This window comes from Erpetoichthys calabaricus, chromosome 12 (assembly GCF_900747795.2).
Source record: "Erpetoichthys calabaricus chromosome 12, fErpCal1.3, whole genome shotgun sequence".
Classification (NCBI taxonomy): Eukaryota; Metazoa; Chordata; class Cladistia; order Polypteriformes; family Polypteridae; genus Erpetoichthys; species Erpetoichthys calabaricus.
Window position 1 is genome coordinate 151,123,377 of NC_041405.2, and position 25,742 is coordinate 151,149,118.

The 25,742-nt window shown below is 41.5% G+C and overlaps 1 protein-coding gene across 1 annotated transcript in view; it reads left to right on the forward strand.

The window, feature by feature from the left end:
* lonp1 (lon peptidase 1, mitochondrial) overlaps positions 1-25,742 on the forward strand; it is an 87,040-nt gene that overhangs the window by 47,250 nt on the left and 14,048 nt on the right. Inside the window, exons 11-15 of the mRNA XM_028816563.2 lie at positions 2,057-2,144; positions 3,808-3,930; positions 15,083-15,199; positions 20,246-20,386; positions 20,475-20,640. Coding sequence (XP_028672396.1) covers positions 2,057-2,144; positions 3,808-3,930; positions 15,083-15,199; positions 20,246-20,386; positions 20,475-20,640 — 635 coding nt within the window. The remainder of the gene's footprint in view (positions 1-2,056; positions 2,145-3,807; positions 3,931-15,082; positions 15,200-20,245; positions 20,387-20,474; positions 20,641-25,742) is intronic.

Consider the following 25,742-nt stretch of genomic DNA (forward strand, 5'->3'; position numbering starts at 1 on the left):
AAACAACAGCTAAGGAAAACAGTCTTGTGTGTATTGTACTAAATTACTGGTTTCTAGTATGGAATTTCTTTTATATGTCCCTGCCCATCATCACTTTTCACTGGAACTCATGTGTAGTTTTGATAAAAATACAGATGGATTTGTGTGAGTAAATGGAAACAGAATATTTTAGGAGTTTACTTATCTTCACATAGATTGGAACCCCCCAGAAAGTGCAGTTATTCATTCATTTTCAAACTATTTAGTTGGGAGAAACTGTCCGCATCATCATCATTATCATACTTGTACTTCTTGTTTGGTGGTAAATGCTTTTGTTTGCGCTCTTTCAGTGGCGCTTCACACTTTATCAGTTTTTTCCGTGTAAATGAATAACAACCCGTTTACTCTGTAGTAATTCATGTGCTTTTCCTAATGATCCATTTACTCTGAGGTAATACATGCCCTTTTCCTGGTCTTTTAAACATACAGATGAAACGGAGAATGAGGCAGAGCCTTACGCTTGCTGATTTTACTTGACATATCTATGACTGGGAACACCTGTTTACTTACGCTTTTATATCTCAGTCTCTGATTGGTCCAGGAAGTCAATACTGGACTTTATTGGTTCTCTAAAATGTCATTCCTGACATATTTTTTTCACCGGAAGTCTGTACATGAAACTACTCCATAACTAGAAACCAAAATACTAAACCTACTCTGCGAGGAATGTGCGTGTCAAAGTGCAGATAGACACACTTGTCTAGACTTTTTTTCCTGAATTTGCAGTAACGTCAGAGATGCACAAAGTGCACTACGATGATGTAGCTGGGTCATTTTCAGAGTTGCAGTTGTGCTTCAGGCACATTTGACTGTTTTTTTTGAAACTGTTTAAAATAATGTCTTAAATACAAGGTGTCTCCCTGTTCACATGTCTTGCCCATTGGCAGGCCTGCTGATGTCTGAGAGTTAAGGATGGCAGATTACACAACCTGCTATCGGAGGTGATGATGGATTACATGTCTCTGTCAACAGCCTTTCACAACAGTTTCAAAAATTTGCCTCAATTTTATAGCCAGTTTACATACTGCTGAGAATTCCAGTGGGCTTATGACTGTTTTCCAGGTGTGGTGAGCTCAGCCCATTTTTTTTTTCCATTCTGTGGTGATAGGACAATAACCAGACATTGAACAGACAAGTCTCGTTTCTTTTTGCATAGACCAAAATACCAGCTTTCCTTCTTTTCTTGTAGCTACATTATATGCATTGTACTTTTGATTGCTACCCATTGATTGTCCGTTCTTGTGCATGCAGAAGCGTTTCCCTGCAACCTAAGACAAAAACAAACTGTAATCTTGTCGTGATGAGTTGCACACTTCTATGAATTATTGGGGTTTTAAACTACACAAGTGGCAGGCATGAACACCTGCCACGACTGTCCACACCTTCCTAAGATTACGAAAATGAAGGCTGCATCTGTAAATCACTTTAAAGCGACAAGAGATTAAGCAGTTGCAGACAACCAGTAGGTGCTGGAGAACCCTTTAGATGTGTCATATAATGAGTATGTCTCCTTTCACACTACACTTTTTTTATAAAGCAATATAATATACATTTAGTATGCAATAACTGTTGTAGGCCATCAGGTCATGGTGGTTCTTTTTAGTGAGTGAGCACATCTAGTGGATTTACATACATAGATTCTTAAATTGCAGTTAATCCAATTCACGATAAAAGGGGCTGGAGCCAACCCGGGCAACACTGGGCGTCAAGGTGTAGGAAGCAACCCTAGAAAGGATGCCAGTACTCCGTATGGCACTCTCAGAAGTAATCTTCTGTATATTGCAGCACTGTATTCCACCATTTTCTTTAGGTTTAACCATATATGATGTTTACATGTTTTGTACACATTCATTAAGGGACTATGTTTTGCAAAACTGAATGTGGTAAATGTGTTGTGTAAATGGGGAAAAAAGCCACAAAGAGCTGTTGTGTTAATACTTTTGCTTTTGTTTTAATCGGTTGACTAAAGTAGAATGAGTAGCTTCCAAAATAGTTGTTGAACTTTATTATATTTCAGGAGAACATATGTTGGAGCCATGCCGGGAAAAGTAATTCAGTGCCTTAAGAAGACAAAAACGGAGAATCCCCTAGTCCTTATTGATGAGGTACAATGTGTGTGTCTGTGACAGAGTGTGATTATGTGGTGTAAATGAGAGGTGCCCATTTCTCTTTTTGTGTCCTGAGTCTTAAATTCCATGTTCTGGTAGTGGAACGTCCAGCCCTTACACATTTTACCTCAGTTTGTCAGATCATTTTCTCTGGATACTCCCAGTACAAAGTGTTGAGGGGACTGGCAGAGCAGTTTTTTGCTTCGAAAGCAGAGTCTCTTTTCCAGTTCCCTCTGTTTGCTTTTGGAGCCCAATCTCCTACTCACCCCCTTAAACGCTCAAGTTTCTTTATGGTTATAACGGTTTTGGTTCTAATCAGTTACGTCTCAGTTGCTAGATCTGGGACACTTTAGACTGAAGATAGTTGTAGCCTTTTTGCCACTGAGCCCCAAACCCCAGACACAATTGCACAGACAAGTCCCCGGATTCACAATCAGTGTTTATTTAACAAAGTGCTTTTCCATATTTTCCATTTGTTCTCTTTTACTATTTATTCCTCTGCTCCTCCCAGACAAGTGTTGCCCTTCTCAGCTCCCAACTCCAACTCCCTGGCCCAAGTGGAGGGTTCCCTTTGAACGCCAGACCTGGTACTTCCGGAACTTAATCTATTGTCTCTGAGAAGTACTTCCAGGCTGTGCAGGACCCCATCGGTCCTAGTGCCGTCAGTTTCCAACAGCTCCCCCTGGCGGCCCCCACAAAACCCGACAGGGCAGGCTCCTGGGATCACAACTCCCATTCTGCTCTGAAGGCATCCATACTGGAACACACTAGACAGGATGCTGCCACCCAGTGTATGAGGGGATGCTCTGCCCATAGCAGAGTTTGCTGTCAAGCCCAACCACAATATCCCTCTGTGATCGTTGGGACAACAACCCTGATGTAGCTGCTGTTACAGCGTCCTTTTGTGACCATGGCCTGGTAAATAAGGGGAATATCACTGCTCCCCTTCTGATGTTCCTTTCCCATGGCCTCCTGGTCAGACAGGGGAGCATGATCCATTCCATGAGGAATGCAGGTTGGTTCCTTACACGATGTACACTCTTGTTTCTCAATTGGGACCTTAAATCTCCTCTGGGTGATCCGGTGCTCCTTTATGTGGCAGTGTTTGTTCTCTATGAGGAACTGAAATTCCGTAAGACAGGTAGCTGCTTTACACCTTATTGCTGGGATAGATTCTGGGGTTGAGTCTCTTGCTCCTTAAATAGATAAAATGGGGTTGAACATTAGAAGGACAAAAAATATATGTGGTGGAATTGAATATTTTTTGTCATCAATCCATGTTCTAAAGTTGCTTTTCTTTTTAAAAAGTAACTTGGAGATGGACATTGAACATAACCTAATATGGGAGGTAACCAGAGGAGAACAGGCATGGACAGTGACTGTACTAGAAATTAAATCCAGGTCCCTAGACTTGAAAGACAACCTTACTCTCCACATCTCCAGAAAAAAGCCATGCTGTACCACTTGAAAATGAAAATAAACTTGTGTGCATGATATTTCAGGCAGAGTAGTTGAGTACAACTTTTTGCAATTCAGTGTTTGGGTGGAAACACGTTATGTTGTGATAATTATTTGTGTCTGTTATAAACAGAGCTTCAGACATGTGATGTAGTAGATAAATAAGTGCCCTCCTCATCAATCTGTGGCTCTGTCATTGCAGGTTGATAAGATTGGCCGGGGCTTCCAGGGTGACCCTTCATCTGCTTTGCTAGAACTTTTAGACCCTGAGCAGAACTCAAACTTCCTGGATCATTATCTTGATGTTCCAGTTGACTTGTCCAAGGTAAGATATTCTGAGGAAGTGGTAAGAGAACCTATTTGTTGAAGAATTTATGCTTTTTACTTTCTTGTATACATAGTATAGGAATCGTGAAAAAAAAATTTGACCTCAAGATTTGGATGAATCTTGACGTTTTAGACATTCCTGAGTTCAAAAATACCATTTTTTGAAATGATGTCTTTCTGTGTGTAAACATAATAACTCAAAAGCTTTTTGTACACCTGCTTTATATCAAAAATATGAAATCCTATTAACTTTTGGGTCACTTCTGGCAACTGGAAGTGGTACTTTAACTGAATACTTTCGCAAATTTTCAAGTAAGCTATGGTAATACGGGTCCTCCCTGCGTGGAGTTTGCATGTTCTCCCTGTGGCTGCGTGGGTTTTCTCCTGGTACTCCGGTTTCCTCCTACAGTCCAAAGACATGTAGGTTAGGTGCATTGGTGATTCTAAATTGTCCGTAGTGTGTGGGTGGTGTGTGTGTGTGTGCCCTGCGGTGGCTCCAGCAGACCCCCGTGACCCTGTAGTTAGCATATAGCGGGTTGGATAATGGATGGATGGACTATGGTTATAATTACAGAGTGATAATTCAAATTTTGTATAGATATTTATTATGATAAAAAGCAAAAAGATATGAAATTTGAGAAAAATTACTCAACCAGAAGTAGTAATTTATTTAAACAACCATTCGAATTTTTTGTATCATGGAAGTATAAATGTGTACACGATATTAAAAACTGTATTCAATATAATGAATATTATTTCAATAACTATTATTAATTTTCTTTTAATTTATACATCATCAGTTTACCAATAACGTGTAAACATTGAACATGCCATGTAAATATAAAGATGTCATGGGAACAATAAGCTGCTACGTCCCCGTCATGTTCTTAGTAATACATTTAATTTTATTATTGTTTTTTATTTCTGCCATCATTATCATAATTACATGTAGCTACCATACCATACCATTTTTATTTGTTAAGCGCTTAAAAACACAGCATTACAACTGACCGAAGCGCTGTACAGTTAAAACAAGCAAGACTAAAAGCAAAATATTAAAAGCAAACATTAAGAGAGAATTAAAACAGAGACACTAAAAACAGGTCAGGGGACCCAATAAAACAGAGAAATAGCAAAAAGCAAGTGGAAATAAGACAGGTTAAGAATTAAAAGCCAATGTGAAGAAGTGCGTTTTTAGGCGTGATTTGAATGTGGCGACTGAAGCGGCTTGCCTAACCACTAAAGGTAAGGTGTTCCAGAGCCTGGGTGCACAGACGGAAAAAGCCCTTTCACCACGAACTTTAAAATGTGCCTTGGGAACGGTTAGGAGCAGCTGATCTGCGGATCTAAGAACACGAGGGGGATTGTGACGATGGAGCAAGACACTCAAGTAGGCAGGGGCTAGACCATTTAGTGCCTTATAGGTTAAGAGGAGTATCTTAAAATCAATTCTGAAGCTAACCGGCAGCCATTGTAGGGTTTTTAAAATCAGTGTAATGTGTTGGCTTCTGCTGCTTCCAGTTAAAAGCCTTGCAGCTGCATTTTGAACCAATTGGAGTCTAGAAAGAGTGGCTTTACTAATACCATATAGGCAGGAATTATAATAGTCGAGCCGGGACGTAATGAATGCATGGATTACTGATTCCAGAAGGTGGTAAGGCAGAATTGGTTTGAGTTTGGCAATTCGCCTGAGATGGAAAAAGCAGGATTTTACTGTGCTGTTGACTTGAGCATCCATTTTCAGGACCATATCCATTTTGATTCCAAGATTGGAAACAGACGAAGTTACTGGAATGGGAAGAAAGTCGAGGCCAAGGGGTAGGGTCTGTTTGCGGTCAGGACTAAAAACTATGACCTCGGTTTTTGAATCGTTCAGGTGAAGGAAGTTTACAGCCAGCCAGTCCTTAATGTCAGATAAGCAGTCGAGAAGAGGTTTAGTGAAGTCAGTTGACTTGAGGGAGAAATAAATTTGGCAGTCATCAGCATATAGGTGATACGAGATTGCATGTTTTCTAAAAATTGCACCTAAAGGCAGGATATAAATTGAAAAAAGTAGTGGCCCCAAAATGGAACCCTGGGGGACACCACATGGGAGTGGGACTGATTCAGATGAAAAATCGTCTAGCATGACTCTAAGAGTCCTGTTGCAGAAATATGACCTGAACCAGTCGAGGGCTAAGCCAGATACACCAGCCCAGGATTCGAGTCGGGAGATCATGATGTCGTGGTCGATTGTGTCGAAGGCAGCAGATAAATCGAGAAGAACCATAATCACGTAGAGTCCTGAGTCCAATGCCAAAAGGACATCATTTAGGACACGTAAATGCGCGGTTTCTGTGCTATGTTGGGGCCTAAAGCCTGACTGAAAAAGGTCCATTACCTGATGGTCCTGTAGGTGATGAATTAATTGCTCATAAACTACTTTTTCGAGTAATTTAGACAGGAAAGGTAGTTTGGAAATTGGACGAAGATTGGAGAAGACGGCAGGGTCAAGATCAGGTTTTTTCACGATTGGATGTACAACTGCGTGTTTGAAAGCACGAGGAACTGTAGCCGAAGATAGACTACTAGTTATGATCTTTAAGACATCATATCGAATCACAGGAAAGACATCTTTCAGCAGTCTGGACGGCACCACATCGTCCGGAGAGCCCAAAGGCTTCATTGAGGCGACGATTTTTTCCAGATGGGGGAGCGAAATGGGTTCAAAGCTGGTGAGGGAGCCGTGTACAGGAACGGCTAAATCAACAGAGCCAGAAGAAGAAATGGAGATCTGGGATCTAATGTTCGTGACCTTATCCAGAAAAAACGTAAGGATCTGATTACAAAGAGCATTGGAGGGAGAAGAGAAAACAGTTGCAGCTGGAGAGAGGACAGCATTCAGTGTTTTGTATAAGACACGTTGCCAGAATTTTTTGAGATGATGTCAGTAAAAAAACGGTTTCTTGCACCTCTAACTGCTCTCTGGTATTGAGACCACATGTCTCTCATGCAGTCAAAGGTAACAGTGAGACCATCTTTCCTCCATTTACGTTCTAGCCGCCTACAGTTTTGCCTGATGGAGCGAGTTTGTTCATTTAGCCATGGGTCATGCTTGACTTTGGATTGTCTCTGTTTGAGTGGGGCTACAACATCCATCACAGAACAGCAGGAAGTATAGAAGGTTTGCAATAAAACATCAGCATCCGTGGATTCACATGATGTGGAGATTGATGCAAAAGCAGCTGCAAAATCTTCAGCAGCAGAAGGGGAAATGACACGGAAGGGACGGGTAGTGGTGGATTTACCATGCTCAGCAGAGACCAAATCCAAATTAAACAGAACAGGCGAGTGATCAGAAAAACTGGGAGGCAGAATGTCCAAGTCACTGATTCTGAGACCGCGAGAAAGAACCAGATCCAGTGTTGTAGCCTGTCCATGTGTTGGTCCATTGACTAGTTGAGAAAGACCAAAGGAGTCAATAATGTCCAGAAAGTCTTTTGCTAGAGGTTTAACGGGACAGCAAACATGGATATTAAAATCACCCAAACAAAGGAAGCGATCATATCTGCAGGTAATATCAGCCAAAAAAGCTGCAAATTCGTCTAAAAAGTCCTTATTATATTTTGGGGGGCGATAGATGAGTGTGCACAGCAGCGGTGGAGAACAGACAAGTTCAAACATACTGAGCTCAAAAGTAAAGGGGAAAATGAAAGCGGAAGGGAAGGGCGTTTGCAGATAAAATCATATTTAAATAAGGTCAATAAGCCCCCGCCGCGGCGCTGCGCTCTCGGCGTGTTGATAAAGGAACATCCCGGGGGCAAAACTTCAGTGAGTGAGAGCGTCTCGCCCGGTAAAATCCAGGTTTCAGCAGTACATAAAAAATCCAGGCCATTGGAAAGAAAAAAGTCTTTCAGGATGAAAGTTTTGTTCACGACCGATCTGGCATTTATCAGCGCAAAACGAACCGGCTGGGACGACGTTAACAAAGACGCACCAGGCGTGGCGGCTGACATTGTCGTGATGCGGCGTAGGTTGTTAAAGTTCACCCCCCGGCGGCGGTGACGGAGCGAGGCAGGGAGGTGTACCGGAGCATCCGAGGGCAAGAGGCATTCCGAGAGCATTGACTCATGTTGGGAGCCAGGAGAGTTGTTCCTAAAGAGGATCCGGGAGGCTCGGAGCCGAGCCCTGGTGCCTCCACGCTTCCCACGGCGGCGGCGTTTCCATCGACGACCGGCCAAGCCGTGGACAGTGATGAGGAAGGCCGGGACTTCCTCAAACAGTCGGACAAAGGTTTGACTGAACTCCGGAGTCAAATGTCGAGAAACCCCCGCACTCGTTCGAAGAGCCAGAAGGGTGAAGCGATCATAACGAATCATCGAGTCTGGAAGAGCATCACAGGAGCAAGTAAGCCGAGAAAAAAGCAGGACTAACGAGAAACAAAAAAGCCAGAGCGGCTGACGGCGTGCCTCAACAGTCGGCACCATCTTTGTATGATACAGTTTTACCTATAGCAATGTATTGCAAAGGATATTATATAATACCAGTAACGGTGGACTGCACGATATCATGAAGTGAATACACTTGACTTGAGTGTTCTTAGTTTTCATCCTCTTTCTCTGTATGTTTACTATTCGTTTGCTCAGATGTTGATGTTCTTGCTGCTTCCTGAGCAGCTCTTCTTATCTCCACCCTAGCGGCCCGCTTCTTTTGTTCTTCCGTCGGCATCTTTTAGCATTAAAGCTGATTACGTCAGTGTTTGTGTTGCAATTACTTAGTACGTTTTCTTTCATTTTTTCACTTAAGCTGGCACTTAAGTCTTCAATCTACCTCAAGAATGATTTAAGATATGAAGATGTAGGGGAAGTGCGGCAAAAGAGGTAGAGAATGAGAACGGTGCCCATACGCATGCACCACACAGCTGCCCTGTGGCCGCTGCCGAGTATTGATTCTACAATAAAATAAAAATAAAAAGAGGGATATCCTTGGAGGTCAATCATCACCCTGAAAGCGGATAGTAGATGTCACATAGTATATGTGTACGAAATTTCAGGTCAATAGGTCAAACGGTTTGCGAGCTACAGGTGATTTAAAATTCTGGATAGACAAACGAACAGCCACGGTAGCGTATTATATATAAAGACTAACACTTTATGTTTTTAGGTGACTGTAACTCTTTTTACTTTGCACCTAATATAGGTAATGCATATGTAATCATGAAAAAATTCCACCACCATTTTCGACCTCCCTAAGTGCGAAAATATAATTTTAAAATAAAGTTTGATTATAAATAGAAATAATTGATTGTGTATCGATATTATCAATTAGTTATGATGAGAAACAAAGAGATATAATATTTGAGAAATAAAAGCGCTATATAAATGTAATGAATTATAATTATTATTATTATTATTGAGGGGACCGCTCTCCCGATTTTTCTTCTGATCTTCCTGGGCTTTGTTGCATGTTTTACAGGGCTATTGTACTGCATATGTTCAGCTGAATTATATTAAAACTAGGGGGCTTCGCCCCCTGCTCGCTTCGCTCGCCAACCCCCGTGTTTGGTTTTCCGGATACACACTTTTAAGATTTTTTTTCTTTGAATTGTTGTTATTTCATTAGTTTCACTTTTATTTCAGAACTTCTGTAAAAACAATATTTGTAATCTTGCGAGTCCCAATATGCTGAATCCTTTTAATAAGGTCAGGAAAGGTTTCTCTGTTTGGAATTTCAGCACAGACAAAACGATCTACATCATCAGCAGTTAATAATTCTGCATTGGACTCCTGTCTGTAAAGTCGTGCTATTCTCCTCTCACAGTTTCAGAAGTACATGGGGTTACCAAGGTGATACCCCAGCTTTTGTGCCTGCTTTGCTTCCGCAATTTCAGACGCGCGTTGTAGGCGTCTATGTACATTGTATTTGTCCATGCGGGCTCGTTTTTGCAGCTCCGTTAGTCGAGCTGTTTGGTTTTGGAGCCGAAACAGTTTTGCTTCCGCAGTTTCAGACGCGCGTTGTAGGCGCCCACGTCTATTGTTTTTATCCATGCGGGCTCGTTTTTGTAGCTCCGTTAGTCGAGCTGTTTGGTTTTGGAGCCGAGACAGTTTTGCTTCCGCGGTTCCAGATGCGCGTTGTAGGCGCCCACGTCTATTGTTTTTATCCATGCGGGTTCGCTTTTGTAGCTCCGTTAGTTGAGCTGGATCGTTTTGGAGCCATGACCGTGACTCCATTAGTTATCTGTTGTCTACTGTTAGTAATATTAATAATTGCACTTACTGTTAATACGGAGCGTTTTCTGTGGTTGTACTGTTAATAATGCGTCAATGTAATGTGATTCACATATGCTATATGGTTTGGACGTGTGAGGATGCCGTATGTTTAATACGGAGAGTTCGTTTATTCTTATTACCCCGACCAGGCTGTGTAGTGTGGACGTTTAGTTAAGAAGCGTGTTGTAGGCGCATGCACCTTTCGTACTTCCACGCGCCTTCCATACTATCTTTGTGGACCTGTGGGGCCTCCGTAGGTGTGTTAGAAGCGCGTGGACCATGCTGTGTAGTGTGGCCATTTAGTTCAGAAGCGCATTGTAGGCTTATGCGCCTTTCGTACTTTCACGTGCCTTCCGTACCATCTTTGTGGACCTGTGGGGCCTCCGTAGCCTCTTACATTTGACTCTGGGGTGCAGCGCAGAATCCTCTTTTTTGTGTGGCTGTGTCATTAGTCATTAGCTATGGCGCGTTGTTGCTTCATTTCTCATTCACATCAGTTGAGCTCTTTCGTTTTTGGGCCGTGACTCCTTCGTTTGCGGTGGAACAGACTTCGCTTGCGGTTTATGAGACGCGCGCTGTAGGCGCCTGCGCACTATGTCATGGTCCCATCGCCGTGTACCTGCGTCCATGCCTTCCGGTTTACCGAGACCTGCGTCTGTGCCTTCCGGTTTACAATTCTCGGTTAGTAATATGGATAAACTACACTGGGTTGATATGTCATCTTGAAAATATCAAGGAAAACACCATCTTAGACAAGTTGAAAAGAGCCATTAACACCCCATTTCCAATTCTTTGAAATACTCTCATCATTCTGAAATCAAAGTTGTAAAAGAGCTCTATGGAGTACACCAGTTAAATCTGTCGTCCTATTTTTTTCACAAATGTGTCTCTCCCAATATTCCCTTTTCATTTTCTTTTAATTTTTAATTACTTGTACTTTTGGATTGTAGGCAGTATGGTCTAAGCTTTGGATCTTAAATCACTACTACTACTTGTACTACTTCTTCCTGTTCATCTTTTTCTACTTCTTTGTGGGGCTGATGTGCTGGATCAACTTTTTTCATACAGCTCAGTCCCACACCTCCTCACCAGTCAAACCCTTTTCCTTCAGATCTTGTTTTACTTTATCCATCCACCTCCTCTTTGGCCTTCCTCTCTTTCTCTTCCCCTGTACTTTCATTCCCATCACTCTTTTGCCCACATTTTCATTATCTGTCCTCATCACATTCCTGTACCACTTCAACGTACTTTCCTGTACTTTCTTAGATTTCTCTCCCACTTTTGTTGTACCTCTGATTGTCTCATTTCTTATTCAGTCCTTTTCGTTATTCCTCACGTTAATCTCAACATTTTGATTTTTATTGCATCCAACTTCTTCTCCTGTGCTCCCTTTACTGCCCATGTCTGAGCTCCATAGATCATTGCTGGTCTTACCACGGCATTATAAACTTGCCTTTAATGTTCACCTTAATACTCCTGATACCTTCTTCAATTTGTTCCATCCACACTGCACTTTATAGGTTATCTCTACATCTAATTGCAATACAATACAATACAATTTATTTTTGTATAGCCCAAAATCACACAAGAAGTGGCGCAACGGGCTTTAACAGGCCCTGACTCTTGACAGCCCCCCAGCCTTTATTCTCTAAGAAGACAAGGAAAAACTCCCAAAAACCCTTGTAGGGAAACAATGGAAGAAACCTTGGGAAAGGCAGTTCAAAAAGAGACCCCTATCCAGGTAGGTTGGGCGTGCAGTGGGTGTTAAAAAGAAGGGGGACAATAAAATACAATACACAAAACAGAACAAATCCTCAATGCAGTCTAAAAATAAAAATTACGGACCAGAATTTAACAGTAGATATCATCACATAATGTGATTTGGATTTGTTTAGTGTCCTGGAGACCTCAACCATCAAGCTGCCTCCCCCATTTGGCCATTCCACAGCTGAAACTTTGCTTGGCCAGCCAATCCGATGAAAGGACCCCTCTACACCATGATTCCTGCGATCCTCCATCAGGGATGACTTTACCTTAGGCAGGCAAAACAACTTAGCAAGTGGGCTGTAGCACAAAGTGCCACGTTTGAGTACCAAGAAGAGAAACAGAATAGGTGAGGGTTAGTAACAAATTTTAACTATCATATTATTTATGTTTTAGTGCTAATGACTAAAAACAGAGATGCAGTCTGTACAGTTAATCAGCAGCTCTAGTCAGGGTGTGCTAAACTGAAGTTGAGTCTTCAGCTGGGATTTAAAAGCTGAAACAGAAGGGGCATCTCTTATAGTAGCAGGCAGACCATTCCACAGTTTAGGGGTCCTGTAACTAAAAGCTCGACCTCCCACTGTTATTTTATTAATCCTTGGAATCATAACCAGACCGACATCTTGAGATCCTAATGTGCGCTCTGGTTTGTAAGGCATAAGTTCAGACAAGTAAGCCGGACGTTGTTCTTGTAATAATTCTTGCAGCAGCATTTTGGATTAACTGGAGGCTGAATAAAGAACAGTTTGAACATCCAGTGAACACCGCATTGCAGTAGTCAATCCTACTAGAAATAAATGCATGAATTAATTTCTCAGAATCCTGTTTATTTAGAAAGTGCCTTAATTTCCCAACATTTTTAAGATGGAAGAAACATGATTTGGACAACTTTGTAATATGCGCTTTAAATGACATGCTAGAGTCAGAGATAACTCCTAGATTGCGGGCTGATTCAGGGAAATTAATGGTGATTCCAACTTAGTTAAATAATGACAAGATATTGTTGTGATCAGCGTCATTCCCTCCAACAATTAACATCTCTGTTTTATCAGTGTTTAATGACAAGTAGTTCTCATCCATCCACTCCTTTAATTCATTAACCCAACTAATTAAAGACAACATCGGAGAAACTTCATTTGATTTAAGTGAAAGGTATAACTGGGTGTCATCTGCATACAAGTGAAAATTAACATGATGTCTCCTAATGATAGATCCCAGTGGAAGCATGTAAAGTGAAACCAGTAAAGGTCCCAGTACTGAGCCCTGTGGGACACCATATCTCACTTCTGTGTATAATGATGGAGTCCTGTCAGCACATTTCTGTACATATTGGAATTGATTTGATAAATAAGAACTAAACCAAGCGAGTACAGTGCCTGTAAGGCCCAACATCATTTTCTAGCCTGTGCAGTAAAATAGAATGGTCAGTGGTGTCAAATGCTGCACTTAAGTCTAACAACATAATTGTAGTGGAGTTTCCTTCATCAGAGGATATCAGAATGTCATTTACAACTGCGTTAGTGCCGTTTCTGTACTACGACCAGTGCGGAAACCAGACTGGAATTTCTCAAATAAATTGTAATGCGTAAGGTGTGACTGAAGCTGATTGGCGACTACTTTTTTTAGTAATTTAGAGAGAAAGGGTAAATTTGAAATAGGCCTATAATTATTTAGTATGTGTGGGTTTAGGTCATTTAAAGAGGCATGAGGGAAAAGAATCTCTAGTCTGACAAAAATTGAACTCTTTGGGTAGAACTCCAAGCTCTATGTCTGGTGAAGAGCAGGCAGTGCTCATCAGAAGCCTAATACCATCCCTATGGTGAAGCATGGTTGGGACAGCATCATGCGATGGGGGTGCTTTTTAGCTGTAGGGACAAGGAGACTGGTCAGAACTGAGGAAAGGATGAATGCAGAGAAATACAGAGGGGTCATTGAAGAAAAACAGTCCAGAGTGCATGCCACCTCAGACCGGGATGACGGTACATGATTCAGCATGAAAGCATAAAATGAAGACAAAGCAGAATGTGGTAGTTTACAGACACTTCCCATCTAATCTAATGGAGCTTGTGAGGATCTGCCAAGAAGAATGAGATAAACTGACCACATCCAGGTGTGTCAAGCTTGTAAAGACTTACCCAAGAATACTCAAAGATGTAATTGCTGCCACAGTACTGAACGAAGGGTCTGAATATTTCTGTGAATTAAAGATTTCAGGTTTTGAGTTTTAATACATTTTTATAAATAATAATAATTAATAAAACTTTACTGAACATGTTTTCACTTTGTCATTATGGGTTCTTCTGTGCAGATTGATAGGCAAAAATAGGAACTTTTCCATTTAAAATTAAATCTGCATCACAATGAAGTGCAGTGAGTGAAGTGGTCTGAATACTTTCCGAATCTACTGTTTAAAAGAAAAAAATATTATTGAATTGGGACCACAGTATCTGAGTGGTATAGTTTCATGTCCGTGTTCAGGGCGGAGTGGTGGCTCTGAGGCTAGGGATCTGCACTGGCAATCGGAAGGTTGCCGGTTCGAATCCCGTAAATGCCAATAGAGACTCTTCTCTGTTGGGCCCTTAAGCAAGGCCCTTAACCTGCAATTGCTGAGTGCTTTGAGTAATGAGAAAAGCGCTATATAAATGCAAAGAATTATTAATTGTTATTATTATGTTCAGGACTATTTCATTTATGTTAGGTAGAATGCCCAGAGGGGGCTGGGTGGTCTCGTGGCCTGGAACCCCTGCAGATTTTATTTTTTTCTCCAGCCGTCTGGATTTTTTTTGTTGTTTTTTCTGTCCCCCCTGGCCATTGGACCTTACTCTTTTTCTATGTTAACTAATGTTGTCTTATTTTAATTTATTGTTTTGTCTTTTATTTTTCTTTTCTTCATTATGTAAAGCACTTTGAGCTACTTTTTTGTATGAAAATGTGCTATATAAATAAATGTTATTGTTGTTCCATGGCAATTCTGCTTCTAACAGTTACACTGCAGCACTATACTTGTAATGAACCTTGGTGTTGTGTTCATTGTAGTAAGGCACTATATTTAAAAATGTTTAAGTATATGTAGGTAAAATATAAGGAAAAAAAAAACTGCTTTGTAATATAGTGAGGTGTTACTGTTGTTCATTTTAGGTGTTGTTCATCTGCACTGCCAATGTCACTGACACTATTCCTGAGCCTCTCAGAGATCGGATGGAGATGATCAACGTTTCAGGATATGTAGCACAAGAGAAGCTGGCTATTGCTGAGGTAAACCCAGGGGACATCACTATGAATAGCTTTCCCTTGGCAGATTTTCTTAATAAGAATTTGTCTAAATTGATCACCACAGCCTAGTCATTCTGGGCCCCTAATCACCCCCTGTCTGTAATTGGCTATCTCTCTCACCCCTTCAACACCTTTCAGCTAATGTGTGGTGAGTGTAATGATGCAGAAATGGCTGCCATTGCATCACCCAGATGCATGCTACACATTAGTGATGGGTGAAGTGGCTCCCAAACTCACTGAATGGCTTTGAGTAGTGAGGAAAACACTATATAAATGTAGAATTGTTGTTATTATTATATGGAGAAAGATGATCCGATGTGGCAGCACCTAATGGGAGCAGCGGAAAGATGAAGAAGAATTATTATTAGGTGGCTTTGCCCCCTGCTCACTTCACCCCATGCCACGTGATCTGCATCTTGTGCGGCGCTTCAAACGTTTAAAAGCCTGTACAGCAGCTGTCCTTTTGTCTCACTGCCTTGTCTTTCTTCTCCCCTAGACATCCTCAAACACTATGCGATCTCTTTTCGCTGTTCCGTTATTTCACTGAGTAATATTTTCCGTCTGTTTGCGCCAATACGATCTTTACTATCATATTTTTTTTGAGACTTTCGAATTTTCCTATTTCCATTATCTCTAACCTGCTCTGCATGTGCATCGCACCGTTTTTGAATTCTTTACGCCGTTCTACTTTGTCTTTTTCCGACCCCAGGCATGGTTAAATCTCTTGGCATAAAGTCTAGTCTCGCAGGAGGGGCTGGTTATTACTTATTTTCAGAATTTGCACATCATTGTCCTTTTTTGCTTTCTTTTTTGCATTTTTTTCAATCCAACGCTTTTGGGTCTCTTTTTCGACACGCTGCTCTTTCTTCTTTGCTTAGTCGTTGACGTGTCATCTAGAACATACAAAATTTTTAAGAGCTGAGAGCACAGGAAGTGTGTCTGCCAAAAGCATTCCAACAACTGAGAGGTTAGCTGACCGTGGTCTTGTTTGAAAATGGTTGTAAGTAGGGCGCGACTTGCAAAAGTCACTGTCTCACGGGACTTGCTTCCAAAGGTTGTAAGTATGATGTGACTTGAACGCCTCGCGGGATGTGAACGTGTCTCTCTTCAAAACAGCTTGTCTCATTGCAGAAAAAAAAGACTCGTCTCGTCCCCAAATTTTTTTTTATAATAGATTATTATTAAGAATTTACTAACACAACACAGTTTGATACTTATATGTGCGTGTTGAAAGTTACTCTGAAAAGAAACTCTTAGTCGTGAGGTGGAAAAAATCCCAACATCACAAGAATGAGGGACTCACTAGTAAATGGTCTGAAAAATCAAATGGCACCAGAAAGTGTACTCTGAACTGGCCAGCAGAAGTCAGTCACTGTATTAGACCTTAAAGGATAGCTGCTTGGAGGCAGAATCCTTGTTATGTCAAGTAAGTTTACAGGGGACCACCAGCAGAGGTTGTCACCAGGACCTCACAAGACTTTGAGTGCCACCCAGTTTGAGTTTGATGGAAGATTGGGCAAGCCATCAACAAAAAAAATGTGTGACGCGAAAAAGTAATAATTTGAGAAACTAAGCAAGTTGTGAGTGTACCTTTTTGGTTAGACCAAGCAGTCCAGACAATTGTTTGCTGTTTGGGCTTTGTTTCTTCTTTATATTATTAATATATATTTCCCTTTATTTAAAATAAAGGCTTATACTTTATATACTTTAGGGACTGGGTTCTATTATGTTCAAGATCTTGGAAAGAACCACGGAATGTGTTGACAAGTGTAACATGAGGTTTCTGAAAAAAAGGCAAAAAAAAAAAACAAATTTCAGTTTGGGACAAATCACAATCGGTTAAGGCCATGTCACATTAGACGACTTTTCCAGCGATTTTCGGTCATAACCTTTAGCTACATAATCGGGGCCAGTTGGCAGTGTGCTCCCGTGAAGGCCGGTTGCGTAATGTGACATACCCAATGACTCACTCCAGCTACTCCCAAGACTCTCTTCGATAAAATCAAACAGGTTTCAGTTTCTCTTTAGTCGTGGGGATGAGTGTTGACAAACAATGAATGCTCCTATAGAAGTACAATATACAGTGCCCTCCATAATGTTTGAGACAAAGACAAATTTTTCCATGATTTACCCTTCTGTTCCACAGTTGTAGATTACAAATCAAACTATTCAGATGTGATTAAAGTGCACATTGCATACTTTCATTTAAGGGTATTTGCACATCTGCATGGTTCCCCCCATTTCAGGGCACCTTAATGTTTAGAACATTTGGTGTCCCAGGTGTTTGTAAATCCTCAGGTGGCTTTCATTGCTTCATAAGATACCTCGGCCAGCTTCTACTCTTTGGAGTCTGCAGTTTCCATTATTCAGAGCTGTGCCAAAGTGTTGTCATTTCTACAATGTGTGTCCATAATGTATGCTGATACCCTTAAGTGAAAGTCTGCAATGTGCTCTTTAATCACAATGTCTGAATTGTTTGATTTGTAATTTTAAACTGTGGCAACAGAGGGTTAAATCAAGGAAAAATGTGTCTTTGTCCCCAAATATTATGGAGGGCACTGTATATAATGTAGCAACAAGGAATAAAGAGAGATTATGTTTTGGATCTCAAAAATAGAAAAGAAGCTCATCTGCCTGATATATTGCATTTTATGTACAGAATGATAAAAGAGAAAACAAAATCCAGCTGAACTTGCTGTGCCTGTTAACCCTTCTTACAGCACAGGCTCTGTCAGGCAACACACTGTTGGCTCTCCGACAATAGGGTTCTTGGAATTTTGGCATGTAGTCCTAAATATGACATGCCCAGCGATTTTCACTTGTGTAAATTGACACGGTCCAGTCACAATGTCAGTGTGGACGCTGAAGTCGAAAACAACGGAAGACAAAAACACCAATTTAAAATAAAAAGCAATTTCTTTATTCTTGGTGAATTAGAAGAGACTGCAAACCCCCAAGAGGTTGGATGGTAAGCGTCAGTGCACAGCCATTTTAAGATCTCTCCAGAGATGTTCAATCGGATTCAAGTCTGGGCTCTGCCTGGGCCACTCAAGGACATTCACAGAGTTGTCCTGAAGCCACTCCTTTGATATCTTGGCTGTGTGCTTAGGGTCGTTGTCCTGCTGAAAGATGAACCGTCGCCCCAGTCTCAGATCAAGAGCGCTGTGGAGCAGGTTTTCATCCAGGATGTCTCTGTACATTGCTGCAGTCATCTTTCCCTTTATCCTGACTAGTCTCCCAGTCCCTGCCGCTGAAAAACATCCCCACAGCATGATGCTGCCACCACCATGCTTCACTGTAGGGATGGTATTGTCCCGGTGATGAGCGGTGCCTGGTTTCCTCCAAACGTGACGCCTGGCATTCACACCAAAGAATTCAATCTTTGTCTCATCAGACCAGAGAATTTTCTTTCTCATGGTCTGAGAGTCCTTCAGGTGCCTTTTGGCAAACTCCAGGTGGGCTGCCATGTGCCTTTTACTAAGGAGTGGCTCCCGTCTGGCCACTCTACCATACAGGCCTGATTGGTGGATTGCTGCAGAGATGGTTGTCCTTCTGGAAGGACCTCCTCTCTCCACAGAGGACCTCTGGAGCTCTGACAGAGTGACCATCGGGTTCTTGGTCACCTCCCTGACTAAGGCCCTTCTCCCCCGATCGCTCAGTTTAGATGGCCGGCCAGCTCTAGGAAGAGTCCTGGTGGTTTCGAACTTCTTCCACTTACGGATGATGGAGGCCACTGTGCTCATTGGGACCTTCAAAGCAGCAGAAATTTTTCTGTAACCTTCCCCAGATTTGTGCCTTGAGACAATCCTGTCTCGGAGGTCTACAGACAATTCCTTTGACTTCATGCTTGGTTTGTGCTCTGGCATGAACTGTCAACTGTGGGACCTTCTATAGACAGGTGTGTTCCTTTCCAAATCATGTCCAATCAACTGAATTTACCATAGGTGGACTCCAATGAAGCTGCAGAAACATCTCAAGGATGATCAGGGGAAACAGGATGCACCTGAGCTCAATTTTGAGCTTTATGGCAAAGGCTGTGAATACTTATGTACATGTGCTTTCTCAATTTTTTTATTTTTAATAAATTTGCAAAAATCTCAAGTAAACTTTTTTCACGTTGTCATTATGGGGTGTTGTATGTAGAATTCTAAGGAAAAAAATTAATTTAATCCATTTTAGAAAAAGGCTGTAACATAAAATGTGAAAAAAGTGATGCGCTGTGAATACTTTCCGGATGCACTGTAGCTCTCTGCAGCATGATTGATGCAAAATACAGTCCTTGATATTTGTGAGTTAAATACTTATAATCATTACAGTTAATAATGTTTTCTCATCCTCATCGGCAACCACAGTCAGCAAGCCAGACATACCCTACATCTAGAAGTCACGTAATCTGACATCGGCTTTAGAGAGCAATTTCAGTCACAGTCTTCATCCCCTCCAGTTTCCTGAGTTGTTGCCACAATATGCTACACTTGTTACCATGTAATTCAAAATATGAAACCCCCTCGCACATCAAATGATGATATTTAAAAACATGATAAAAATGCATAACTTGTTAGAATTATGATCTTATGGCTAAATGGAGAATCTGTAAACCAGAATTGTAGCAGAATAGCATGCCCGGCACAGAAGCAAATATAGTTTTGGTGAAGGTGCAAAATTCAGACTTGCTTGAAAAAAAAAAGAATTTTTGCAAATTGAAAAGTAGTGACCCCATTCTGGGTGGAAAACTGAAATCTGAAAATTCATTGTTACCAGTTCAGATTTTTCACTAGCCAACGTATAACTCAGAGCAGGTCAAATCCATCCATTTGTGTGGTGAATTGCACCCCTTAAGAGGTGCCATGCAAAATAAATGACGTGTTGGACCTGAAGTGAAAACAAAATGAAAGACTGCTGAGAGTGATGGGGTGAATCACCTCAATTTATGGGCATTCATGGCACTCAACAAATGCTCCAATGTGTTTACCAGTATAATGATATTTTGCAATGTGCTTTATCATATTATTTGCTTCTTTTCTTTAGCGATACCTAGTCCCACAACTGAGAGCACTGTGTGGACTGGATGAGGAGAAGACGAGCATCACATCAGAGGCACTAACAGTCCTCATTAAACAATACTGTCGCGAGAGTGGTGTGCGAAACTTACAGAAGCAAGTAGAGAAGGTAAACCCAAACACCCAGGAGAACCTGCTCAGTAGTCACCTTAGACTTGTCACTTCTCTTCATCCAGTAACTCCATTCCATTTTCCAGGTTTTCAGAAAGTCAGCGTTTCGCATTGTGAATGGGGAGGCCACCTCTGTCCAGGTGACGGTAGAAAATCTCCAGGATTTTGTGGGCAAGCCCATCTTCACTGTGGACAGGATGTATGACATCACACCTCCAGGGGTTGTAATGGGATTGGCATGGACTGCTATGGGTAAGGTCTTGTCCTCTCTTTGTGTCTAACAGCCCATCAAACACAATTCAAAAATGAGATGAAGAATAATGCTCCCCCATTTCCAATGTTTAACTGAGGTACACAGACTAAAGATAACAAGCATGAAATTAAAAAAAAATACTAGAATTATAAAATTTTAAAAATTAAAATATGAATTAAAGTTGAATCTCTTGCATTTTAGAGTGTTGTTACAGTGATTACAGTGTAGTCAGAAAAGTATTCAAACCCCTTCACCTTCTAGATTAGATTATACTACTGTATATACTTGCGTTTAAGTTCTCCCGCGGATAAGTCAGGGCTTGATTTTTTCCATATAATTTCCGGTATTTTATAATGTCGGTTGTATTAGTCGAATGTGGAAAGTGACGCTATTGGTCCAAGAGATTACAATATGCTAACGCCCACGTGAGACAGTAACCACGGAGCACACAGCCTTTTTTTTCTATGTATTGTGCCTACGTGACCACACGGTAATACCCGAACTATTCCAAAGCGACTTTTGCACAGTTTTGTGTTTTTTGTGTCTCATACACCTTTATCGTAAGAGCATCCCCTTATCTACGATGGAGCATTCGATCAGAAGAAAATATGAAGCTGGTTTTAAATTAAAAGTCATTGAAGTGGCAAAAGAAATTGTAACTGCGCTGCTGCAACAAATTGTGATGCGTCTGAGAAACTGATGCGCGATTGGAGGAGGCAAGAAGATTTAAAAAAAAAAAAAATTAAGTGTCGTATTTTTGAACGGGCGTATAAGTCGGGGTCTGATTTTATGATCGATTTTTCGGGTTTCAAGACCCAATTTACATGAGTATATATGGTACATAAACATTAATTCCAGGGGGGAACTTAGGTGCATACAGCAATAGAAACGTAAAAAATAAAGATGCAGAATTGCAAGACAAATAATAAAATCAGTCAATTGATAAATCATTCAATCACTAATAAATATACATTGTGCATGAATTGCAAAATGAACTTCAAGTTGTGACAGACGTCCACGGTCGTTGTCTGGCCGGGACATCAGCGGGATGGAAGTTCCTTGGGGGAGAGCTCCTGCGAGGTGTTACCTCCCCTGGGATACCAGAGGGCAGCTCTCCTGGGCAGCTGTATCACCACGGGTTCCTCTAGTGCAGACTGGGAGTGAGATTTTCATGCAGCCCTGTTGGTTCCCATGGGGGTTGCCAGGGGGAGTTGAATAGTCTGGCAAAGGATTTCCATCACACCTGGAAGTGATTCCAGGTGATACTGATGAATCAATTGGGACACTTCCAGGATCTGGGACAAGAGTTGGGAGAAAGAAGACGCAGTTTACCAGAGAGGGAGTGGAGGCAGAAAAGAGGAAAGAAAAGTCAGTCAGTCAGTCATCGTCCAACCCGCTATATCCTAACACAGGGTCACAGGGATCTGCTGGAGCCAATCCCAGTCAGCATAGGGCTCAAGACAGGAACAAACCCCACTGCAGGGCACACGCACGCACGCACACACACACACACACACACACACACACACACTAGGGACAATTTAGGATTGCCAATGCACCTAACCTGTATGTCTTTGGACTGTGGGAAGAAACCCACGCAGACACTGGGAGAACATGCAAACTCCACGCACAGGGGACCCGGGAAGCAAACCCAGGTGTCCTTACTGCAAGGCAGCAGCGCTACCACTTTGCCACTGTGATGCTTCTGGAAAGAAAAGGAATAATACGACCTTGTAGTGTATGGTACTGTATACTAGAAGTGTGTGGTTATATTGTGAACAGAGTAGAAAAGTTCCCAAGGGGAAGATTAATAAAACGAGTGTTGTGTGGTAAAACCGTGTTTCTCTGCCTGCCTGTGTCGAGTAGGGGCGGCTCTGCGCACCCCTGGTCTCCACACAGTATAAGCATTTAGTTTGAGATGACTGGAGAGGCATTGGACTACCTGATAGCAGCAGACATAAAAGACCCCCAGAGATACTTCTTTAACACACCACAGTGTAATGAGCCTGTGGCTAAAAGTGCTCCTGGAGGGGATTTTTCATGATGGCACCCAATTTTGCCATCCTCCTCTTTTCCACAACAGCTTCTAGTGTGTCCAGGGTTAGCCCTGTGATGGAGCAGGCCTTCCTGATAAGTTTTTTCAGACATTGTGTGTCTTTTGACATCCAATTGTTTCGCCAGGAGACAACAGTGTAGAACACCACACTGGGTACTGCGGACTGGTAGAGCATTTCAAGCAGCTTGCTGCACACGTCAAAGGTCCTAAGTCTCCTTATGAAGTACAGCCTTCTTTTACAGCTCCATTGTGTTGTCCGGCCAGTCCAGGTGTTGTTTATCTGAACCCCCAGGTACTTGTAAGTCTGCACCACTTCCATATAATCCTCCTGAATGGTGATTGGTCTCAATAGTTCTTCCTGCACAACAAGATGAAGTCTTCTACAAGCCACCTGTACTCTGACTCGTCTCCCATTATTAATGAAGCCTATGATGGAAGAGTCATCTGAAAGTTTCTGTAGATGACAAGCACTGGTTTTGTGCTGGAAGTCTGTTGCGTAGAGGACTAAACAGGAAGGGAGACAGGAAAGTTACTTTATCCAGTATTACACACCACCATTTCTGACACACAGTCTCTGAGCCTCCCAAACTGTTGTCTGTTGTTCAGGTAGTCTATGATCCGTGAGACTACAGGGCCATTAAAATGCATACTCGAGCTTTTTTCCCATTCCATGAAAATCTGCACACTTTATTTTTTTGGAAGTTTTCTAATTTATTAAAAATCAAAAACTGATATCTGTCGTGAGTTGGCGTCGAACCCATAGCTAAAAAAAAGATGTGAGGCCTCCAAGACCTTCTTTAAGCCAAGCCAGGCCAGGCTTCCTATTATTAACTGGATAAGATCTCAAAATAGGGTTGAGCCATAACCCCAAAGACTGCTTCAGCCTACACAAGACTAATTGTGTAGAAGCTTCAAAAATAAACTTAACTATCCCAAATGTCAAAAGTGCCTCTCAAAAAACAGAAAACTTAGAAATCTTTCGTTGAAGAACTAAACAAGAAACATTTTAAAATAAATAATTATTTAAAGCAAAAAGTGCCATGAAGGCATTAAAAAGAAGCTAAAGGCAGTTACATAAAATGGTAATCCACAACAAAACAAGTTCCAGTGCATGTCTGAATTGTTTGATTTATAATTTTAAACTGTGGAGCAGAGGGGTAAATCAAGGAAAAATGTGACTTTGGCCCAAACATTATGGAGGGCACTGAACATCCTCAATACCTTTTCTCTCTCAGAAGTGTTGTTATTAGTAGCAAGCTTCAAGAATGCTTGTTAGTATTTTAGATAGTGATGTTGGAAATAGACACTCAATTTCCAAAATCTTTTAGACAGCAGGTAGTGTTCATCTAAATAGCTCCAGACACTTGTTTTCATCTTGATTGTTTAATCCAAGAATGCCTTCATTTTGCTGCATAGCACTTTTGATTGGTTGCTGTTTACAAGAAATCTCAGTTTGCACCAATTGTGAATCATAACGAGATGCTTGAAGCCAACTCTAGTGCAGAAAATGCTCATTGAGATTGAGCCCCACCTCACATTCGAAGGGAATTCTCTGCAGACTCCGAGAGAGCGAAGCAGGAGACAGACACTCAACACCCCCATCTGGACGCTAACCTGCAGCACGATAGCTCAGATCCAGAAAGAGCTTCCTGTCAAGACCATGGGTCTTAGAAAGAATTCAGGTAGAGAACCAAATCGCCATGTGGAAGAGCAAACTGAACACCTCTGATTTTCCGGTTAAAGGAGAACTGGCCCCTGACCGCGGTCTGCCTTACACATTGTGGAGAACTCTATATTGCATTACAGTTGGTGTGCCAAGATGCAAGACCATCTTGCAGATATGGGGTCTCCTACTAGCTGATGTGGAGCTCTGTGAGAGTGTGGTGCTGTCCAAGATCCTAATCACCAGGGGCCTCATGTATAACGCCGTGCGTAGAACTCACACTATAACATGGCGTAAGCACAAAAGCGGGATTGTGCGTACGCACAGAAAAATCCAGATGCAGGAATCTGTGCGCATGCATACTTTCACGTTCTTCTACTACATAAATCCCGATTTGCGTGAAAAGTAACGCACGTGCACGCGCCTTCTGTCCCGCCCCAACTCCTCCCAGAATTACGCCTCTTTGAATATGCAAATCAATATAAATAGCCTGCTGTGAAAAGACAATGGGAAAAGCACGGGAGAAAATATAAGAATTTCAGGGAATACCAAGTGGAGGTAAAGGAAAAACGTTCTACTTGTTGGTTTAAACAGTGGTATAATCAACAAAAGGAAGCTGATCGAGTGACAGAGTGTCGGAGAAACTCGAAGGCTCAACTTCACAAAGTCGCACAGTGCCCGAAATAAAAAAGAAATCACATATCAAAGTCGCCGTGAAAAAGCGAGTCGTAGCCCACCGTCTGAGTGTCATATGAAAGCTTATTAGGGTACAGACAAAAAAAAGGCACACAGTGGGGAAAAAAGCACGAAATGTCAACTTTAATCTCGAAATTTCCACTTTAATCACGTAGTTTATTTTGCCATTAAAGTAGAACATCATAAAGTTCATCTTAAAATCGTTTAATTTACTAGTTTCTCAAATCCTATTGTAACTAAAGTGGCATGTTAAATGCTTTGTTCTGTATTTGATCTTCTATGTGCTCTATGTGTATGAATCACTACCTGCTTTTTAAACGGGCTTTCTCTTTCTCCGACAGGACACATAATCCATTACATTCTTGATATTACAGCTCTCTGAATAATTAAAATACTGAGATGTATACGTGATATCTTTTTCATGATGATAGGAATGAAAGCATGTTATTAAACATGGGAACACAGTGGCGCAGTGCTTGTTAATGTCTCACGCAAGAAGCTTGCTGCGCCATGTGCGACCTTCAATTAAATAATTTATCACAGCAGTACTGTCTCTTTCAAACGTACTAACCTCCAATTCCTGTCCTTACTTTTCTTTCTCCAAAAACTCAATCGCCACACAATAAGCTATGTAATAGACGTGAAGCCATCTGTAAGCTTAGAACTTCGATTCTTCAAAACTTTTA